The following is a 23,012-nucleotide window of genomic DNA, read 5'->3' on the forward strand; positions in this document are numbered from 1 at the left end:
CTTGCCTAATTGTTTGAAACACCACAGAGTACACTGGTACATAAACAGCCACAGATTTTTAGTCAGTGTCTAGTTATTACACTGGACAACTGGGCTTCACACTTGAGAGGGCTGGTGGAGGGTGGGCGGGAGCTGAAGTTTCCCAGCATTTTCCCTCTTAAAAAAAACACTTTAATTTTTCATCTAAAAACGAGATTGATTTATCTATTTAATGTATGTACATGGAAAAGTTAGATTTATTTATTTACTTATTTAAGAGGTATGTAGTATACATGGGTTCATGTGTACAGAGGAAACTGTTTCTCCATGTGGGTCCTGGAGCTTGAACTCAGGTTGTGAGTCTAGGCAGCAAGCATGTTCACCCATGGAGCCATCTCGCCAGCCCACTGCCTCTGTCCTTAATGCTTTCTTAGTATGGTATCAAGTTTTAATGGTGCTTCCAAGGCCAAAATAAATAGCTAACAAATGTGCTGTTCACACACTTAGGTGCAAAGAGTTCAGTAAATTTAAAGAGTAGTGTTCACAGACAAAAGAATGACTACAGGTGTGTGCATCTAATGGGCAGGTGTAGAGCTCCCAACTTCCAATCGCACTGAATATTGCCACCCTCATTTCCTGCTCCACATCAGTTTAGTGGACACTTGCTTATAACTACACCAACTGCTGAAAAACTCACTTCCCAAAGCTCCGACAGCATTAGAATGAAGCCCAGTCTACTGACAGTGGGAATGTTCCTGCACTGGAGGCTGCAGCAGAGTCCAATGGAAGTCAAGTCCCAGTGCGGCCCCTGTGAGTTTGCTGAGGCATCTATTCTGGCTGGGGCAGTCTGGCAGCCTTACACTACTGCTTATTACCTGTGTGAAAGTCTGCTGCTGCTGCTGCTGTACAGATCCTGGTTCTAATTCCAGACTGCAGAGACCCAAAGTAGGTTGTGCAGAGATTCTAAGCTGGGGTGGGGGGGGGGGGTGGGGGTGGAGAGAAACCACCGCTGCTGGGCAAGTGCCCCCCCCAAGCCTTCAGATTCTAATTTACTCTTACTCATCAAATGCTGGTATGACATTAATCCCTCAATGTACTTCACAATAAATAATCCTGTAATTGAGCACCTAATCTATGGTGGCTAAAAATTACTTGTACAATGAGTAAGAAACCTGCATCTTAAGCAATTTTATTAGAAGGGAGGAAGAAACAGTCATGGAGTCCCTTGCCTTCTCCAGTAAGCCATCACAGGAACCTGGACAAGACCCTGGGGCCGGCAGAATAATTCCTTTCTCCCCTGAAGATCGATGTTTCCCTCTCTGGAACACATTTATCAATGTGTTACCTTACAGGGCAATGAGGATTAAACCTGAGGTGGAATTAAGGTTGCTAATAAATGGCATCTGAAATTGGGAGATGATCCTGGATTATCGGAGTGGGCCTAATGTGAGACAAGGATCCCTGAAGACAGAGGAGGCGGGCCAGGAGGGCACAGACCAACTGTGAACAAAGTCAAGGGGACTGCAGCTTGCTAAAAAGCCCCCGGAGAGGGAAAGAAACTCTTCCCAAGAGTCCTCATGATGCTCTCAGCCCAGACACCTAGGGTAGCGCTTTCCATCCCATGGGATGTAAGATAATCCTTCGTGCTGTTGTGGAGCCAATACATCTATGCAACTTACTAGAGCAACAGAAAACTCAGAACTTATATTAGTAATAACAATAAGCATACCAGCAAATACAAATATTTCTGGTCAATTACACAATTGTAAGCTGGATACAATAGCTTCCAAAAGGCATTCCCAGAAATCATGCTTCTGTACAGATAATGTGATAATGCCCTATAAACTGAGGCACCAGGCCAGGTCAGAGAACTGTACTGAGGTATAGTTTAGATATAATCATGCTTTGCTCTTACTGTACTTTTTAGTAACAATTATAAACAGGATAAAAATATGTTATGCTCTGGTATGAGTTTTACATGAAAGCATTTTCACACTATATGAGCTAATGTAAAGAGGAGACTTCCCTATGCAAAATATTCAATTATTTCTTGGGTTCTTCCTATCTGGGATGTCGGTATGATGATGGGACAAGGGAAGTCTCTTCATTCGTGTGTGTGTGTGTGTGTGTGTGTGTGTGTGTGTGTGTGTGTGTGTTATGTACATGTATGTGTGCAGTTGCACATGTACACAAGTTCATATGCATGTGGAGACCTGATGTTGATTTGGGGTGTCTTTCCTTGATTCCTTTCCACTTTATTTTTTAATACAAGGTCGGCCACTGAACCTGAAGTCCCAGTAAGTTACATGGGTCTGCCCTACCTGAGCCCCCAGCCTTTAACAAAAGCCAAAACAAAACATTTTAAATGCTGTGTATAGGCATGGGTATGTGCACGAGTTCAACTACCCTTGGAGGCCAGAAGTGCTGGGTCCTTGGGAGCTGGAGTCCCATGTGAGCCATCTGACATGCCTGCCGGGAACTGATCTCGAGCTCTCTGCAAGAGCTGAGTCACGTCTCTAGCCCCTCACCCTCACCGTTTTATGCAGGTTATTGGATCTGATCTCAGGTCCTGTGCCTATCCACAGGCACTTTGCCAATGGAACCATTGCCATAGCCTGCCCCCATATACTGAACGATCAGAAACAGCAAGACGAGGGCCTACTGTCAGAGTACACATACTTCTGTAAACTGACAATATTTACCCCAAGCTCAAACACAACCTGTCCTCACCTGTCGTCAGAGGCAAGTGTGTGATGCTGTTTAGACAGGTCAGGGTGAACCACGTGGAGGACAGTGTAGCCCCAGAAAACAGGAGGAGAAGAATTAGTTTCAGCATACCCCGGATAAAATCTGCAAACCTGAACAGAAACAATATTACATTAATCCCAACTAGACTTTTCAGTATTATTTAAATTAGCAACATACTTTGTTTAAGCAACTATTACTTGAATTTTCCCTACATAGTTCTCAATGCCAGTTATAAATATGTATTTACTTCTTTCCTTGTGTCTAGGATGTTACTTAATAATAACTTATTTTCCTCCTACAAACTATAAAACATAATCTGTTTGGAGCCTACAGTTCACAGAATAGGGTTTGAATTTTTATACTTTCTAAATATCCTATAATGAATACACATTAGCCCAGTTTTACTTGACATTGATGTGCAAAGATGGCTCTTCCCAAACTCACACTCAAAGAATGCACACAAATGCCTCCATAGATTCTGTGGTCCCCATGACCTGGCCCTGCTCTGCCTTCCTGTCCCTCCACCCCACCCCATCCCCGTTTCCGGTTGGATACTGTTTTCTGTTCTCATCCATGCTAAGGCTGGTTCCCACAGCAGGGGTTAGCTTTAGTACTGGCTTGTAGCTGCCATTCTGTTGGTAATACTAACACCCTGACCCTCACACACTCACTCCCGCTCACTCCTCCATTTATCCAGGTCTTGTTCAACATGGCCCTCCATGCTCATGCAAATCCTGCCCATGGTGGCCCTGCATTCTGTTTATATCCCTATAACAACTTTCCTTGTTGGAAATTGTTTGGGTTTTGCATTTGTTTATTTCATTTTCTTCTTACTAAACTTTCTAAGAGCAAGAATACAGCCTGAGCTGTGGCAATATACGGCTGTAATCCTAGCACCCAGGAAGCCGAGGTAGGAGGAGGGAGCATTCAAGGCCAGCCTGGGCCACAAATGAGACCTGAAAATCAGTTGTGGGTGGTGGTGCACATTAACCCATTAGGCTGGGAGTTTTATAGCATTTCAGATCCTCAAAACTTACTACTCTTTTCCTCAATCTACAGGAACTAAATCTATGTCCTTCGCTCTCCCCCACATTTCCATTTGCTCCTTTTCTTCCTACCACAGCTATGGCTGTTCCTAAACACAGTTACTCCATTCTCTGGAATTATTTCTATTATAGAAATGTCCCCAATAAGACATTAACCATGTTCTTTCCCTCTGCATTCAAAACTGAGTGTAGTGTGTCTACTCCATGCAGCTGTCCTTTGTAACATTTCAATATTATCCTCTCTCTCTCTCTCTCTCTCTCTCTCTCTCTCTCTTTTTTTTTTTTTTCTCATTTATTTGCTGTGATGCGGGCACTCACGTTTGTTAGTGTTTTCTGGACTAAATGACTCTATGATGTGAGAGCTGCCACCACCTACTGGTGGGAAGAATGGGCTGCTCGGTTAGTGACAGGGTTGCTTTCTTCACAGGAGAAATTTCTATATTCTCTGGAAAGATCCTGCAGCCTAATAAAAATGTCTCCCACCCTGGGGCTGGAGAGACGGCTCAGCAGTTAAGAGCACTGACTGCTCTTCCAGAGGACCCTGGTTCAATTCCCAGCACTCACATGGCAGTTCACAACTGTTTGTAACTCCAGTGTCCAACACTCTTGTATAGACATACATGCAGGCAAAATACCAATGTACATAAAAATAAACAAATTATTTTAAAAAATAAAGAAATTATTTTTAAAAATGTCCCCAAAGAGATGCCAGATGCTTCATCTGAATCCCAAGTTCACTGATCATTATTATTTTTCAGAGAAAAACTGTGTATGATTCTTGTCAGAATTATCAGGGCAATGTGTTTCACAATCAGACAAGAGATTTCCTAGCCTAAACCTTTACCTTTTAGATTTTATTCTTCTATGCTTTTCTAACATTAAAAAAAAAAAGAACAAAACAAATAAAGTGACCTGGAAGTTATGAATTCAATTTATTCCTGCATCGCCCCAAAAACACTATGTAAAAACTGCAAGGTCTATATATATTATCCTGTGTCAATTATGTTTAATAAGGGTTTAGATACCGAGGGGATTTATATATCTTCGTGATCTCCTCAAATGTATGGTTACATTCTCTTCGTCCTGGTGAAGTGATTGGCTGGTCTTGGTGTGGTGCAATGGCTTGCAGGGCGGACGCCACTCTTTCTTTAGACACACCAATGTCACCGGAAGGAGGGACATACTCTAAGATTCCTGTTCTCAGAATAACTAAGAACCTCTTTCTTTTCTAACCCAGTCTAAGAATGTGTTGTCATAATGGACTGGGATGAGAGAGAGTCTGAGGAAATTGGAGACCTTTACAGACATTTTTGTCAAAGTCGGACACCCACAGGGACACACTTGCTAACGGGGGTTTGCCTTTCTATGAGCCCAGAGATGCTTTGATACGTGGCTCCTTCTTGCTAACTACTGCTTTACCTTTTTATTATTTTTAGAAATTATATCACTTTTGGGGGGCCCATCTGAAGATGTTGCCCTCAAATAAACAATGAGAAGAAATTTAATTATACTGGAAATACATTTCTGGTCTTCAGAAACCATTTTGGGAGGGACTGTTCCCAAACAGGCTTTTTGTGGATAGAATCCTTCCTGCCGCATGAACATCTGTAGCCCAAACAAGTGGCTATTTCCGGCCTTTTCTTGTGCTCTTTCCTAAATAATGTTTATATTGAGGAACCCACTTCTCTTCTGAATCCCCCCCCATCACTTACAAGTTTGCTACAAAATAGTCTCACCTTGCCATAGCTATCCCAACAACACAGCCTCCAACTATAGACCAAAATCCAATCCAGCCAGCATCTACCTGTTAACAAAGAAGGAGACACCTTAATGCAAGTGTGGCATGTTGCAACTGAGGAGAAATTAAATGAAATCCTCTATAGTCAATATTAACTGCATCAAGGGTAACAAATCTAGGAAATAATATTTTTTAAAAATTGGATAAAACAAAAGGAGTCATGTATAACTAATGAACACAAATGTATCTACATAATTATATCCTCCATTAATTTTTATTGGAATGTTTAAATCAACAAAATAAATACCATTGGATATTTGCAAGCATGTGCTATACACTAGCATTGTCTAGTACTGCCGAGGACTAAGAACTCAATAAGGAAGGAGAGAAAACAGTCCCTGACCTCAAAAAGTTTAAATCCAATCATCATACATAAAATTCCTAGAAAATAATTTGCTGCTACGACATCTGGCCATATCTAAGACCATATCAAGGAATGGAAGATGGGAGAGGAGGGGAGAAGAGAGGGACAGGGGGAGAGAGAGGTGTGGTATTAAGGGAAAGAGTGGTATTATAATTTGGATATGATATGTACATCTAGGCCTCAGGTGACTCAGCTTGGTCCCCAGCTGGTCGTACCACTTGAGAAGTTCCAGAAGCCTTAGGAGGTAGGGCCTACCTGGAGGAAGGAGGTTACTGGGGACATGTCCTGGGCCCCCCTCTAATTCAGTAACTCTTATGGGATTTCTACCAGAAGCACACATGGGCTCTCTGTACAAGGAAGCGCCCGATGCTTAGATTACCTCTAGTTTTCCTCAGCACTGGTACTGGGGACTAGAAGACTCAGTAATGCAGACCACTCCTCTCCCTTCAGGCTCTGTCATCTGTTACTCAACGCTCACTTAACGCGTAGGCCTCTGCACATTATTTCCTCTTTTTAAAAATGTGTGTGTGTGTGTGTGTGTGTGTGTGTGTGTGTGTGTGTGTGTGTGTGTAAAATCAGGGTGGGGGGGGTCTGTGTGCATGCACATGTGAGCACATGCCACTGGTGCCAGCATGTTCATGTCATAGTGCACAGTGGAGGGCAACTTCTGGTGTTAGTCCCACCCTGCCTTTTACTGTGTTTGAGACAGGGTCTCTTGTCCATCACAGGTAAGATGGCCTCCAAGCTTCAGTTGTCCCTATCTCTCTCCTTTCACTGCAGGAGCAGTAGGGCTGCAGTGCACGCCTCTGACCCCGGCACCGGGGCTGCAGTGCACGCCTCTGACCCCGGCACCAGGGCCTCTGACCCCGGCACTGGGGCTGCAGTGTACGCCTCTGACCCCGGCACCGGGGCTGCAGTGCGTGCCTCCGACTCTGGCACCGGGGCTGCAGTGCGTGCCTCTGACCCCGGCACCGGGGCTGCAGTGCACGCCTCTTATTTTAAATTATGCTTTAACACCTGGTGTGATCATGGACTCTGTGTCTCTCAGAGTTTATACATAGACAGATGCCTGGAAGGGCTTCTTAGGGTTTGCAACACAAGGCACAGGTACACCCAAATCAGCATCATTTAAACAGACTTGTACTTTTTCTTACTGGAACTGAGCACACTGGGAATGCCTGTCATCCAAAACATGGGTCAGGAGACTAAAGAAAGGTCTGCGTGTGGTAAAGGCTCGGCTATGGTCTAATGCTGGTGTCCCCCTCCCCAAAAAAAAACGTGCTGGAGTTGAACCCCTGATGTGAAAGTATGGAAAGGAGGTCTTTCTGGTTTTCTTTTTAAAGATTTACTTATGTATTTTACGGATATGAGTACTGCATTTGCATGCATGCTTGCATAACAGAAGAGGACCTCATTACAGATGGCTGTGAGCCACCATGTGGGTGCTGGGAATTGAACTCAGGACCTCTGGAAGAGCAGCCAGTGCTCTTAACTGTTGAGCCATCTCTCCAGCCTGAGGAGAGGTCTTTCAATGATAAAGATCTTCCCTTATGAAAGTGGGATTAGCTTTCTTTATAAAATTAGAAGGGGTTGGCCGGGCAGTGGTGGTGCATACTTTTAATCCCAGCATTCGGGAGGCAGAGGCAGGTCACAGGACAGCTGTGGGAGTGTGTGTTCTTGCACTCTAGAGTGCATGTGTGTGCATCTCTGTATGTGCACACATACACACGTGCAGGTCAGAGGACAACTTGTGGGAGTGTGTATGTGTTCATGCACTCTCAAGTGCATGTGTGTACATATGTGTATGTATGTGTTCCTTCACATGCAGGTCACCTTATGGGAATCAGGTCTCTCCTCCCACTCTGTAGGTTCTGAGCATCAAACCCAGATCATCATGGTGGCCAAAGTGCTTTTACCCACGAAGCCATTTTGCTGGCCATGGTCATGTTTGAAAAAGAGAGGATGTTCTAATTCTGAGACAAGAGAGAAAGTACTTAGAATAGCAATATATCAGGTAATAGGTTCATAATTTACTTTACAAGTATGAAACAAGGATAAATGATGAAGTTAACAAAGCTAAGACTTTTTCTCTTCTGTTTATCAGTATTAACAGCAGCCCAAGAAATGTGAAATTTATGGCTGATATCAAAGATTGAGTTTTCAACTGTCCCATAGTAATCTTGATTTTCAACAATGATTTAGGCAATATTTTACCTAATTCTTGAAGCTAAAACCAAAAGCATATCACAATTATTTATACATTAAATGAACTAAAATGCCTACCATATATACAGGCACAAATACTCACTTGGCTGACATGCACTGGTGTTAAAATTAAGTCCAGAACTCCAGACCAGCCGGCAAACACACCAAGCGGTATCGCATATGCTAAAGCAATCATCAAAAACCTCAAATTGCTGCAAAAGAAAACATTATTACAAATTTAAAATGTAGAACTTAAACTATTTATGAAACACTTAAGTCATTTTGAACCTGGAACACAGAATTGAAATAGGAAATATGTGTCCATTTTTAAATAAATTCAAGATTCTCTAACCTGTTAATCTTTTGTAAGAACCCAGCCGTAAACGGGATGATTTTTATCACAGCCCTGTGTTCAAGGCTCATTGGTGGAAAGACTGTAGGAGCCCGAGTTGGTGGATGACACCAGGGAAATGCCATTTTCTAGACACAGCAGGGCAGAAGGACATATGAACTCAGAGTCCGTGTCGGCATGCACAGGGTCTAACCAGACAAAACCCCAGCCTGGGGAAGGGGAGTGGACACAAAGTCCTATCCCTCACCAAGAAGCTATTAGCAAGTGTTCTCTGTTGGAGAGAGAGGGAAAATCCATTTTCTTTCATGGAGTGATAAGATAGTTTCAAACACACTCCAGGGCAGGCCCCAGCCGCAGAAACGGTTGGCCAATTGGACAACACAAAACCGGCTCTGAGGTTTAGTTTTGGTTTGTACTTTCTTTTATTTGGGTTTGTGTTTGGATTTTTTAAAAGAGAGAATATGAATTTGGGTAGGTAAGAATGGGGGCATGAATCTGAGGTAAGGCTGGGTGGTGGTGCTGCATGCCTTTAGTCCCAGCACTTGGGAGGCAGAGACAGGTGGATCTCTGTGAGTTCGAGGCCAGCCTGGTCTACAGAGTGAGTTCCAGGACAGACAGGACTGCTTCACAGAGTAACCCTGTTTTGAAAAGAAAAGAAAAAAGCAAGAAAGAACCAGCTCTTTATATGAAAACATCTTAGAAATCAAATAAGAAATGAGATTTCTCAAGTTCTTTGAAAAACCAAAGAAAATTATCCTGTAGGCTTGAGATATGTGGCAAGACAGGCCCACAGAATCCCCCAGAGAGCTAAGAAGTACAGCAGTCCCAAGCCGGGACACAGAGTGCAGGCTTTGGTGGGGCCTTTTCGTGAGGAAGAGGACCACACTCCACTCCACAGCAACACAGAGCAGTCTTGACTAGGGACATCCTGTCAGAGGAACAAAGTTACTCTTCTTTCCTGTCAGAACAACTTGTTTGTCACTCAGCATAAGGCCCTCCAACACTTCGCATTTCCCCGGAATGGTCGGTCACTAGCTTTGCCCACCAACATAACTTCTGCTGTTGGTGTTGCAGTGAGAAAAATGTAGACAAACAGCATTCGAAAGAACTGTTACCTTAAACTATCACCTTGCAAATGGGTGCCATAGACCACATTTAACAGTTCTTGTTACATTTATTTAATTATTGTATGAGACAGAGAGGAGTGGAGATGGGGGGGGTGGTCAACTTTCATAAGTCTGTTCTCTCCTTCCACCAAGTGGACGCTGGAGTTGGAACTCTGGGTATTGGGCTTTACCTACTGCCCCATGATGCTTTTCTTAATCTATTATGTGCAAAGTAATACACATGGTGCTACAGGGAAGTGGATTTTCAAAACCTTCTTATTGTACCTTAGAGCAAGAAACTTTATTTTATTTGGTAATGTTTCACAAAGTACATACCATTATCACATGTAAAAACACAATATTTCCTACCTTCTACACTTCATCTCACTTTGTCTAAAAAATAGTGCTCAGCCCATTAAGTTAGTTGGCCTGGGAACCATTCGAAATGGGGCTAGCACAATTGAACTTTTAATTTCTTCCTTTTAACTAGTTTAAGCCTAAACTTTAAACGACAAAAAATGCAAAGTACCTTTCCACTGAACTTTGTATTTATTCGCTAATTTATGTGCACTGCTGGAAATGCAACCCAGGGCCCACACTCGCTAGGCAGCACTCTACAAACTGTGAAACAACCCTGTCCTGAAGGCTTAGTTTTTGAAGAACTACATCTCACTTTAACAACCGCAACACATGAGACATTACTGGGGTACACTGGCCACTGGTCTGCCTGCTGTTCTTCTACACACTAACCTACTACTGTAATTCCCTCACTTGAAGAAGACATACTGTAAATATCACGAGTGGCAATATGCTGCAGCACAATCCAATGTCTGCTGTGGGAAGATGCAGGTCGCTTAAGTGGACAGTGCTAAGAGACACTTTCAGCAAACCTACGGTGAATTCTGTCCGACATTAGTCTTTAACAATCCAAACGGAATCAAGAGGCCAGAGGTGGTGGGGCCTGCCTTTAATCCTAGCACTCCTGAGGCAGAGACAAGTGAATTTCTGCATGTTTAAGGCTAGCCTGGTCTACATAACAAGTTCCAGGCCACTCAGGCCTATAGAATAGGACACTGTCTCGTAAACAAACAAAAAGAAGAAAATTAGTTACTGGAAATTAGAATTTTAAATATCCAAAGAACACCCTAAACAGTTGTTGATAGATCTGAAGTTAGGACTTAGCTATAAAACATGTTGGGTTCTTGCCCAGAAACAAAAGCAATTACAGATGAAGAGATGGGAAGATTGTTATTTCAGCTATGGAAACTTTTTTTAAATTATGAGGAAAAAACTAAAGACTGACTGTATTCTAAAGAAGTGACAGACTGTCAACTATGACCCCAATAAAACCTGTCCTTTAACATCAAGGACCTGTACAGTCAAGGTGTAAGAAAACAATGACTTATTTTTTATTTTAGATGAAAAATAAACTGTGGGAAATAATGTTCAATGAGTACTTTTCAACGATAAATTTGATGGAATCTAAATATATATCAACTGCTTCTAATAAAAACACAGAGTTCAAATTGTTATGTGTTCAAAGGTGAAAACACAGTAGATACTTTAAAAAGTAACAGTAAAATATCCTAGTAATAATTTTAATATTGACTACATGTTAAGATGTTTTAGATATATAAGGTTGAATAAAATACACTACCGAAATTAATTTTAATTATTCCCTCCTAATATTTCCTAGTTAGATACTAAAAACTTTGTGATGATGTATGTGGCTTGGGTGGGTATTAATATAGAGGATACAATGATATAGTTCTTTGCTGGAAGGAATTTGCGATGGGGAAAGAAGGGACAGAGAGGTTAAAAGAACCAACCAGAGAGAGAGCTAAGGAATTCGCAACAATTCCTGATGGCTAACTAGGAAAGGAAATTCAGACGGTAACATCACATGTCCCAAGTACAAGCCACAACCCACAGTGACACTTGACATACGGAGTCAAGCTTAAGTTCTAAGGCATTAGAGCCTCTGAGGGCAGAGTCTAACTACATCTAACTTAAACCAATAAGATAAAGTGATACATTGCATTTCCCACTCTATGAGCCGACTGGGGGTACACTGAGATGGTTCTAGATGATACAGAAAGGATATCATTTTATTACTTTGCAGTAACAAGTGCCTATGCAATGTGTGTTAACACAGAATAACAAACACAAACATTCTATACTTTCACAGATTATATGGCCTAAGTTTCTATATAACAGAAATTAAGAGATCTGATTTTTAAAATATTGAGTAATAATGTACATGGAACATGGATGAAACAAAATTTCATAACATTTTGGTGTGTGGTGAATTTTCAAGATATATTTCTGATAGAAAATTAATTAGTATTTTAATTAATTTTAACATGAATTGTTACAATCTGATTAATGCTAAAAATTACGACCTCAAATTATACTTAAACATTAAAAATTCGGGGCAGAGAGATGGCTTAGAGGGTAAAGTACTTGCCAAGCAAGGCTAATGACCTGAGTTCGATCCTTGAGACCCATGTAAAGGTAGAACAGAGAACTGACTCCACAAAGTTTTCCTCTGACCTCCATGTGTATGCTGTGGCACGTGTGCCACACACACACACACACACACACACACACACACTCAGACATACAGACACAAACACAGAGACACATACACATACAGACACACAGAGACAGACAGTCATACACACACAAACAAACACACACATACATACACACAGATATGCATATAGACACACACTGACACAGACACACACACACACACACACACACACACACACAGACACACACAGACACACACACACACACACACTGACAGCAACCACAGCCACAGTCTGCTCACCTCAGTAACCTACAAAAGCTGCGCCGGTAACTCAGCCGCTGGCTAGCCGCAGCAACACTGGGAGGAAGTGGGGGCCGGGGTGGGAAGTAAGCAAGGGTGGCGGAGAATATTAGGCAGACAACTCCAAATTCTGGAAGAAAAATAAAAGTGAAGTGTTAACCAATGATACAAAAGGTCAGTACTTACTTCTTTAATATCTAGCTCTACAGAGACCAAAATCTGGTGCCTTGAGCAGAGGCTGGGCTTGTGCCGCCCTAAATTCCACAGGCCACCAACAGGGGGCGTGCTATGAGCAAAGATACGCAGTGGTGACCGGTACACACCAGCAATCCAAACCCTGTAGGAGGGATTCTGAAGCGGTCTAAGACGATTCTGCATAGCAAGCATGGTACTCAGAAAGAAGGAAGATGGGAGGAGACTGGGAAGGATTCTGTCTGATGGAGGGCAGGACTTCTGATGCACAGATAAGACAGATTCAATGCACACACAGTGCAGCAAAGTTAAACAAGACAAGGAAGCACCTAAAAGTGAGAAACCAAGAGACCGAAATGTCAACGCAATGCTCCCGTTCTCCTCGCTCCCTGCTTTCGGTTTTATTCTCTCTATGCCAATCCCGAAATGTAAATCTCATCACGTAACTCTTGGGGATGAACTTCAGAGTGTGGTCTTGGCCCATGGAGGGGCCTTCCCTAGAAGCTCCCATGGCCTGGCTTCCCCTCTGGTTTAACGGACCCTCACTAGATCTGAACTACTCCACACTTTCAGCTAGCGGTTTGGCTGCACCAGGTTCTCTCCCTCCAGTGGGCGTTTTCTCCATGGTTCTCTCTTCATCTTCCCTTGCCCACTGGGCTTTGCTGACTCCTCTCCCCCGGGCTCCAGGCTAGATGCTACATCTCTAAGGAGCTGCACTGCATGCCCACAATCTGAGGCAAGCACACTACTGCTGCCTCATAGCTTCAGAGCCCCTGGCATGGCACCACCACTCTGTTCTATGACTGTTTACCTGCCTCTAAGCACTGCTGAGCAGGAGCCATGGCATGAAATACCCTCACCTGTTTGAACATTTGGTCATTCCTTAATTTTGTTCATCATTATGTTCTTGATAAAGCTTTCCTTAACCCCTCAATTTCTCTCTAAACCAGGCAAATTGGGTTCTTCCACCTTGTATGTCCCTGTTTGTACCACAAAGGTCTCAACACTGATCTCACCAATTCCCAGTGCTGAGCACAATGCTTACATACAGCAAAGATGTATAAAGACCCAAGGAGCAAGAAACAGGTGTATGGAGGACAACACGAAAGAGCCATAGGAGCGGAGTCTAAGGCTTGGCTAGAACTAACAAGGGGATGGCTGTAAGAGAACAGTTAGGAAGGTCAGTACCTCTGACTAGTAGACTAACATACACAGAGCAATGAAGAGAAGCATAAACTACAGGTGAGGGAGATTAATAAGGTGAGCGAACATGGCCACTAATGGAGAAACTGCAAGGGAGAAACAGGCTGAATGCTACCAACAGATGCTTGACATATGTTTATGGTCAAGCGTGACATTTAGCTTTGTGTACAGACACCACATCTAGAAGGATATGTGTTACAGAGTGCTTTACTGTAAATGGATTAAAGGCGTAAAATTAATAAAGAACTTTCCATGTAGCAAGAGCACGTTACAGTTAACAACTTCCTAGGAAAGGTTGTTTCAAGCCAGTACCTCCATATGAGACAATGAAAGCACACTCTGAGTGTGTGTATCTATCAGTCCTTCGGGGACCCTGTGATATGATCTGGCACACCAGAACTAGGGAGCAGAGATTGGAACAGAAACCAAAGTAAACCAGTTAGAAAAAGATCTCCATGGTACCTGCATATAGTACAGTCTCGATGCGGTCTTTGATATGAGCCCGGCTGCTCTCCGCAGCCAGAAGGGGCGATGTCCCATTGGGAGCAGGAACAACAAGGGGCCCAACCAGAAATGCGCATGCTCCACCAAGGTAACTCAGCATGGATGCGATTGCTGTGGCAGTGGCTCTTTCATCTGCAGAGAACCATGTTGTAGAGAGAAACGGGGCTGCATTCATGACAGTTGGACCTGCCAGGCCGTTTAATATTTGTCCTCCATGGATTAATCTGGAATTAGGAAAGTTACAAGGCTGGAAGACATTTGAAGCAAGCTTTTCCTAAATCAAAAGGATATTATTAAACAAACAGCAGTTTAACTACAGCAATAAAAATATACATGTCAAAAATAATGGCATTCTAGGAAGGTGAGCTGAACTGCTTTCAGATGGCATGATAACTCTCTGGGAGGGAGACTAAGTATGGCTAGTTACCACTTACTCACTTCACAAATATTAAACTAGGAACTTGCTAGAACCTTCGTGTGGTGGCTTGAATGGGAATGGCCCCCACAGGTTCACAGATTTGAATTCTTGTTGACCAGGGAGTGGCACTATAAGGAAGTGTGGCCTTGTTGGAGGAAGCGTGTCACTGGATGTGGGTTTCAAATGCTCAAGCCAAGCCCAGTGTCTCCCTCTGCCTGCTACCTGCAAATCCAGATGCAGAACTCTCAGCTCCTCTCCAACACCACATCTGCCTGTATGCCACCACGCCTCCCACCCTGATGACAACAGACTAAATCTCTGAACTGTAAGCATGCCCCAATTAAATGTGTTCCTTTATAAGAGTTGCCATGGTCGTGGTGTCTCTTCACAGAAATGGAACACTGACTAAAACACTTGGTTCATTTACCCCATTATTGTTCAAATTTGCTGAAAGAGGAGAGCCTAGGCTTGGAAAAAACTTGCCAAGGTGCTAACAAAGCAAGTCAAAAATAAGATTAAAAAATGCATTGTTTTTTCCTAGTAGACTGCCACTCATTAACAGTCCCTAGAAATGATACAGTTGAGATCAATATTTCATACCCACTCTATGCCAAGATTTGAATGATATCCATACACAAAATAATCATCCAGACTCTTCTAGTGTCAGACAGAAACCGCTCTGGCTTGGGTGAAGACCCAACATTCCTACTGGGCTGGTTCAGTCATTTGCCTAGGCATGCAACTAAACTGTTTAAAATCCTCCAAGTCAGCAGGGTGGTGGTGGTGCACGTCTTTAATCCCAGCACTTGGGAGGCAGAAGCAGGCAGATTTCTGAGTTCAAGGCCAGTCTAGTCTACAAATCGAGTTCCAGGACAGCCAGGGCTACACAAAGAAACCCTGTCTTGAAAACAACAACAAAACCCCAAAATAATAAAATCCTCAAGTCATCCAAATGAACACATGGGATCAATACCGTTTAAGTTTTTAGAAATTTCAATTTAGCAATACAAAAAAGGAAAGTCAGGGCCAGGAAGATGGCTCAGTAAGTTAGGGTGCTTACTACCAAGCCTGACACCAGAGTTCAATCCTTGGGAACCCTGAAGTGAAAAGAGATGATGGGCTCCCACAGGCTGACCTCTATAACCATGCCATGACACACATGTACTGTCCCCACCACACTCTCCATACTAAGAAAAAGAAAAGTCATCAGCAAATATTCTGGAGTTAATGCTGTCACAAAAGCTGTTGAGAGTGTAAAGGTCAGTCTGACATCACAGCACAGTGGCTGGGGGCAGGGCGGAGGCTACAGGCCAATAAGCCAGGTGGCCCAACAGGAGTGGTCAGGAGCCGCCCTGGGCTGTTCACGGGGCAGAACGCTTCCTCCTCAGAAACACCACCCCGATGGGGGTCATCCATTGGGCCTGTGCAGGTCGGTCAGGGGCAGCTGTGTGGTACCTTTCCTCCCAGCCTCCTCACATGCTTCCCTCAGTGTTCTCAGTCCCCAACCTCACCTCCTTTGCGTCCTTTCTCCCACAGATCTTTCCTTTTCTCCCACCTGTACAAGGCTCACTTACCCCACCAATGTGAGCCAGATGGAAGATGGATGAGACCTCACTTCTTAACTACAGGCTACATTTAGGCTTCCCATAGCAAGCAGTGAGGAGAGTCAGACAGCCCCTCTCGTACCCACAAACCTGGTGTGCAGGGACAGGAATGGGCACTGCCATGGCTTGTTAGCAAGGCCCTGGCCGGGAGAGGTCTGCCAAGTCCTGTGCCTGCTCTAAGCGCCTCTGGCCTTCAATTACTGCCCTGTACACAGAGAGGACAAGCCCTGAGGGACACACAGGGTGGCACTCATGCACTGCTGCACTCCTTTTCATATCCAACATTATTTACTTTTCAAAGAAATGCCAATGGCTCAAGTTTAGACCAAGAGCTACACTGTGTTTCCTAAGTCCTCGACGTTTCTGCTTGCATCGAATGATATTCTGGTATCTTATCCTTTTTTATCTGGCGTCGTGGGGCAAATACCTACGATTCCTAACCGGTACCTGTGTAGAGTAATGTGTCTCATGATTTCAATTTTTGTAGCTAAAAGCGATTTCAGACCTCCCTTCTTTGAGAAGTTAATAACACACTTAAAATTAATATTTATGTTGGGCGGTGGCAGCGCACCCCTTTTACAGCACTCAGGAGGCAGAGGCAGGCAGATCTCTGTGAGTTCCAAGATGGCCAGGGCTACACAGAGAAACCCTGTCTCAAAAAGAAAGATACCATTTGTAATTTGAAAACTTCCCTTTCTCTGGAAAGCATTGGGTGGAGTCTCGGTCACATAACTAACGGCTAAGGCAGGACAAGAAAGCACGACCGGAAGTGACGTCATCACCCCCCGACACCCCACCCCCCTCAACTCTCCACAGCGTCATCTGCAGGTTCTCCATTTACAATGGGGCAGTGGAAATCAGTGGCTGCTGCGATGCCCCGAGGCAGGCAGAGTGAAGGGACACAGTGCCCAGGACATTTTCATCCTGAGCTTAGTCCTACTTTACCAGCCCCTAGGGTATGACCTGTACTGCTGATGCCAGAGACTGACTTTTTTCAAACACAGCAGATACTTCCTTGGGGTAGGCCAGTGTTCTTTACTTACGGTCCATTTTTAAATATGAAATATTTTAGAATTCATAAAAAATTAGTTCCTTCTTAGGCTTAATATGCTAACAATTCAGGAACGTTCTCCCAATTCCTAACCTCCCATCAACATAAACTCACTGGATACTGAATATAGGAGAAGTGCTAGAATAGTCGGGCCTCTATGTAAAGCCCAAGAACAGTTCAGAATTAACTCGAGGAAAAAGGAAGTTAGGCCAGGAGAGACAGAGACCCTGGGAAAGTCCGAGGCTTTGGACACTTAGAGTTTTTTTTGTTTTGTTTTGTTTTGTTTTTTTGTTTTTTTTTTTTTTTTTTGGTTTTTCGAGGCAGGGTTTCTCTGAGTAGCTTTGGAGCCTTTCCTGGAACTCACTCTGTAGACCAGGCTGGCCTCGAACTCACAGAGATCCGCCTGGCTCTGCCTCCCGAGTGCTGGGATTAAAGGCGTGCGCCACCACCCAGCTTGGGATTTTTTTTTTTATTTTAGAATTTTTTTTATTCATTTTACATACCAACCATAGATTTCCTTCTCATCCCTCCTCCTGCCCCACCGCCCCATTCTCCCCTTTCTCCCCCCCCCCATTTTCTCCTCCACAAGGGTAAGGCCTCCCATGGGGAGTTGGCAAAGCCCCTCCCCCCTGCATCAAGGCTGAGCAAGGTGTTCCACCATAGACAATGGGCTCCAAAAAGCCCGCTCATGCACCAGAGATAGATCCTGATCCCACTGCCAGGGGCCCCTCAAACAGACCAAGCTACACAACTGTCTCCCATATGCAGAGCCTAGTCTGGTCCCAGGCAGGCTCCACAGCTGTCGGTCTGAAGTTTAGAGCTTCTATTTTTAAATGAAAACTTAGTGTACTTTCAAATCTTTAAACAATTTGGCCAATTACGACTGAATTACAAACACCCCAAGTACCCACACTGCTCAAGGCAGCTGCAGCCGTCACTGAAGAGAATACAAAGCCTCAGCCCTGAAGAGGCTGTTAATAGTAACTTCTCAAATACCAGTCAGAGAAAGGACCAGGAAACAGCGCAACGCACACTGGGTCAGACATGAGAAGATTCAGCCTCTGGGCTCCCTTGACTTCCTTAGCTACATAATCTTTGCTCAATCACTCATTCGCCTGTCTCGATTTCTTCAAAGACGCCTTATTACTTGAACAGGCTGTTTCACAAGGCCAAGTACAACCATCTTTTAGCAAGATACGGGAGGAAAATGGATTTAGTCCTGGCCTGAGAGATGCCTACCTACTGTCACATTGCCTCAAACCCTTTTTCATGTCACGTGACTTTTATTTCATCCTCTTAACTGAAAGTGTATGTATTCATAGCAGAAAAATTCAGAAAAAATGCACAAAAAAGAAAAGCTTCATCCATAAATTCCATACATCAGTCTAGATGGCTGTTATTACTATTTTGATTTTTCAGTGTTTTTTTTTCCCTTTCAGTTTTTTCCTGGTTGATAATCGGGCAAGACAATTAGATAGTATATTGAATATACAAGTTTTATGTAGTAAATTATTTTGACTTTTAATACCTCATGAGCATTTTCTCATTTCACTATTTCTATTATCATAATCATTAATGGTTTATAGTACCTTATGGTAGATAACAAAACGTTTGCCTAATGTTAGTTATTAAGTTTTCACTAACACACTGTTTAAAATTAATACTGTTGGTGGCACTCATCATATGTAAATATCAGCCACGATCCAAATTTCCTCTCTGGGACCAGTAAGGCAAAGCATAGGAACCATCTGAGGTGCTACAAAACACCCTCCACAGCGTTTCACTGAAGAGTCTGTAGTAATTTACATTTCCATCAATGAAAGTGTCTCCTCAAACTGCCTTGCACACTAACATTACACACACATTCATACCTCTTTTATTAGTTTTCTATTGCTGTTATCATTAATTACCTCCACTTCATTAGTATTGTATGCCTCTGAAAATCCAAAGCTTAACTTGGGTCTCAGGGTGTAGCAAGACTGTGCTTTGGGAGAAGAATCCCTTTTTCCCCCTTTTCCAGATTACAGCAGCCCCCCGAATTCCCTGGCTTTGGCCCCCACTGCTATCTTCAAAGCCAGCAACTGTCATTTGAGACCTCCCTACCCTCCTCCCTGAGCCCTGTGATCACACAGGCCCCACTTGAACAACCCAGGTTGCTCTCCCCATTCTCAGGCCAGCAGGTTAGCAAATTGTATTAGACACTCTTTGTTAAAAACAACAACAACAAAACCCCACCTGATCTAGCCTTATGATCTGACTTATGAAGCAAAGAGGGCCACTCGATTCAGAGTTTCAGGGGCTGACTGCCCAGTGTCATCTTTCAGGCTCTGTACTGAGTGCTGATGTGTGGCTGCACCATCCTATGCAAGCAGCACTGACAGAAAGATGCATGGGAGAACAGGCAATAATCTTAACCTGTGAGGCAGCGAAGACAGGAGGGCCCGGTCTTATGCCTTCTATAAGAACACTCTTGGATTACAATCTAAGGGTCACGGATGACTAACATATGCCCCAAACAAACTAAGGACCTGCTACTATGCCCTATCTCCTTAAAACATCGTATTATTCAAGGTTGCATAGGATAATCTACATGCACGTATATAATGTACTTAGAGCCCATGCTCCACTACCCTCCTCTACCCGCTCCCCGTTTGCTCTCTAGACACTTGCTTCCGCTCCCATGTCATCTGTACACATATGGCTTTATGTCTCTAAAGCGACTAGAACCCACAAATGAGGGAAAACATATGGCATGTGTCTTTCTGAGACTGACTTAATTAGCTTAATATGGTTATATCCATTTTCCTGCAAACAACTTTACTCCATTATTCTTTATGTCTGAAGAAAATCTTTGGTGGAAAGACAACGGGGTGTATCCATAACTCAGCTCTTGTGAACCGGGCTGCAGCGAACACGGAAGAGCCTGTATCTCTACCATGAGTCAACTCTGAGTCCCTCGGGTAAACACTGACAGGTGATATAACTAGGTCACGTGGTAGTTCTATTTTCGGTTTTCTGAGAGACTTCCATACTGATTCCCAAAGTGGCTGGACTAGTTTTCACTCCCACCGGCAGCGGGCAGAGAGAGTTCCCTCCGTCTGCATCTAGGGCAGAACTTGCTGTTACTTCTATTCTGAGGTGAGGGGGAATGTCAATGCAGTTTTAAATTTGCATAGCTCTGATGGCTAGTGAGGTAAACTTTTTTTTTTTTTCACGTCTCCTGACTACTGAGAACTGTCTGCTCATTTCACTGACCCATTAACTGCCCGGCTTGTTTGTCTGTTTGTTAGCTGGCATTTGGTATTATCATGTATACAGCTAGCATCACACTCGTCCATCTGCGCGCTCTCCTCACTTGATCATTTCTTTTGCTGTACAGAAGCTCTTCAGTTACATGAAATCCCATTTAATTGTTGGCTGTATTTTCTAAGCAGCTGGAGTCTTACACAAAGTCCTGTCCATGCTGCTGTCTTGAAACATTTTCGCACTCTTTCCTCTATCAGAGTTTCAGGCCTTCCATTGGCTCCACCTCCTGTCAATAGTCTCAATACCCAGTCACAGTGGACCTTCAGGAGACACCGAGCCCATATCTACCACAGCGCGGACGTCATTTCATTTCAATCATACTACTCTTCATGGATAACACAATAATCATGGCTCTGCCCACCGCCCTTGTCAAGTCAGAAGTCTGCTTTGTATTGCATTTCTTTTTGGTACTGCTGCTCTTTCTCTTAGTACGTGACAATTTTTTTACAGGTGGATACATGCATGAAGTGTCTATGGCAGGAGGCACTCTGTGGATGCGTGCGCATGTGTGCACAGATGGGGAGGCCAGAGGCCTGTGACAGGTGTCTTCTCTGATTGCTTTCCACGGTATCTTTTGAGACCTGGCACACTGACCACAGCTGGCTTTTTGGTGTGGGTTGGGTGCTGAGATCGGAACTTAGGCAATCAGCCTGTACAACGCTTCAGTGACCGAGCCATCTCCTAGCCTGTTAATCTATTTTTGAAGCATAACAGTTAATACTTTATAAACAGTCACATCTATCCATTTATCTCTTTATAATTTTCCTTAGAAAAGCACCCTCATGCAGTTCAGGCATAAATGGCCCCACATACTGTTTTGCTATTAAATATCTAACTACTTCATCTGAATTTGTTTTGATACACGGTATGAGGTGAGGATACAAAATGATCACTTCCTCCCAAGAAGGACAGACACTGAGCTATTCATCCATGTGTGTAGGGTAAGACACGGTGTCACTTACAAGGCTCCACTGCTGCCCGCTGTATCCAAGTCTGAGCTAATGCCTTTATATTGGAAGGACTTCAAGGTCAAGTCCCTGCAGACAAAACTGCCCTCCTGGGTTTCCTTCCCACTGTGAGTGAAGGCAGTGCAGATGAGCCTGGGGGCATGTGACTTCCCTGGGGAAACTTATTCCAAGGTTTCCTGTAGAGTAGAACTGCCCTGAGCCCCAGCCCACCTGCCTGTCTATCCTGGAACATCAAACAAGAAGCATTACACTGTATGAGCAGTATGTTCTGGGATCTGCTTGTTTCAGTAGGTTAACCCACTCCCTGACTGAGAAGTTAGTCAAGAACTAAGGAGCTGTACTGTCAAAGGCATGCCATGCATGGCACTGCCCTAGGGTTCAGCTGTAGGCTGGGAGGGCTGGTAACCTATAAACTTACAGTAAAGCTGTTACTTCAAATGACCAGGAACTAGGTGGGAAAAGCTGTAACATGACTCTAGGTTCCTTGCTTCTTGCTGATTACTGTGGTTTGGATCTGGATTGTGTCAGGCTTGGATGCCAACCTACGGTAAAAGTTTTGGGAGGTGGAACCTCACAGAAGGAAGCTGGTCACTTCCTACCTTGTGGTGCAGTTTCCTTTGACCTGAGGCATTACCTTATACCACAGGCCCAAGAACAACAAAGCTGACCTTTGAGTAAAACCTGTGAAGCTATAAGCCAAAATAAACCACACCTCTATTTTTTTTTTTTTTCTTTTTTTGAGACAGGGTTTCTCTGTGTAGCCTTGGCTATCCTAGAACTCATTTTGTAGACCAGGCTGGCCTTGAACTCAGAAATCATCCTGCCTCTGCCTCCTGAGTGCTAGCATCAAAGACATAGCCACCATACCAGGTCTTAGGTATTTTATCACAGTGGTAACCCAAACAGACACTGATTTCAGGATTTCATCTTCCAGTCATACAAAGTCAGGAATGTGCTAGCTGGTTTGCAAGCATTAATGTAAGGGACAAAAGCCTGCTAGAGATTCTTTCCACCCAGGAAACCTTAACTTAATGACTATCCTGGAACTGAAGCTCCTCAATTATAAAGGAAATTTATAAGGAGGCAGGAAACAGGAAGTCCTTCAAGCCTGTCTACATGTACAGATCAGGTGAAGAATACATTTTCCTATTCAGGCCGATCTTTTTAGGATAGTCTCAAGACAGTCATCATCAAACTGGGGGAGTAGAGGCTAGAGGGATGGCTCAAGACCCAGAGCAACCTCTGGGTGTTAGAATTCCTAGCCTCCCCCAGGTACATGACCCGGTGTGTACAGGCCAAGTCCTACTCATCCCAGGGCCTTACGTGCACTGC

At 43.8% G+C, this 23,012-nt stretch overlaps 1 protein-coding gene across 1 annotated transcript in view; it reads right to left on the minus strand.

The window, feature by feature from the left end:
- The window catches only part of Slc49a4 (solute carrier family 49 member 4), an 87,801-nt gene that overhangs the window by 23,542 nt on the left and 41,247 nt on the right, over positions 1-23,012 (minus strand). The window contains exons 3-7 of the mRNA XM_036203835.1: positions 14,292-14,557; positions 12,435-12,564; positions 8,244-8,352; positions 5,510-5,577; positions 2,710-2,837 (exon numbers count right to left, since the gene is read on the minus strand). Coding sequence (XP_036059728.1) covers positions 2,710-2,837; positions 5,510-5,577; positions 8,244-8,352; positions 12,435-12,564; positions 14,292-14,557 — 701 coding nt within the window. The remainder of the gene's footprint in view (positions 1-2,709; positions 2,838-5,509; positions 5,578-8,243; positions 8,353-12,434; positions 12,565-14,291; positions 14,558-23,012) is intronic.

Source organism: Onychomys torridus, chromosome 12 (assembly GCF_903995425.1).
Source record: "Onychomys torridus chromosome 12, mOncTor1.1, whole genome shotgun sequence".
Taxonomy (NCBI): domain Eukaryota; kingdom Metazoa; phylum Chordata; class Mammalia; order Rodentia; family Cricetidae; genus Onychomys; species Onychomys torridus.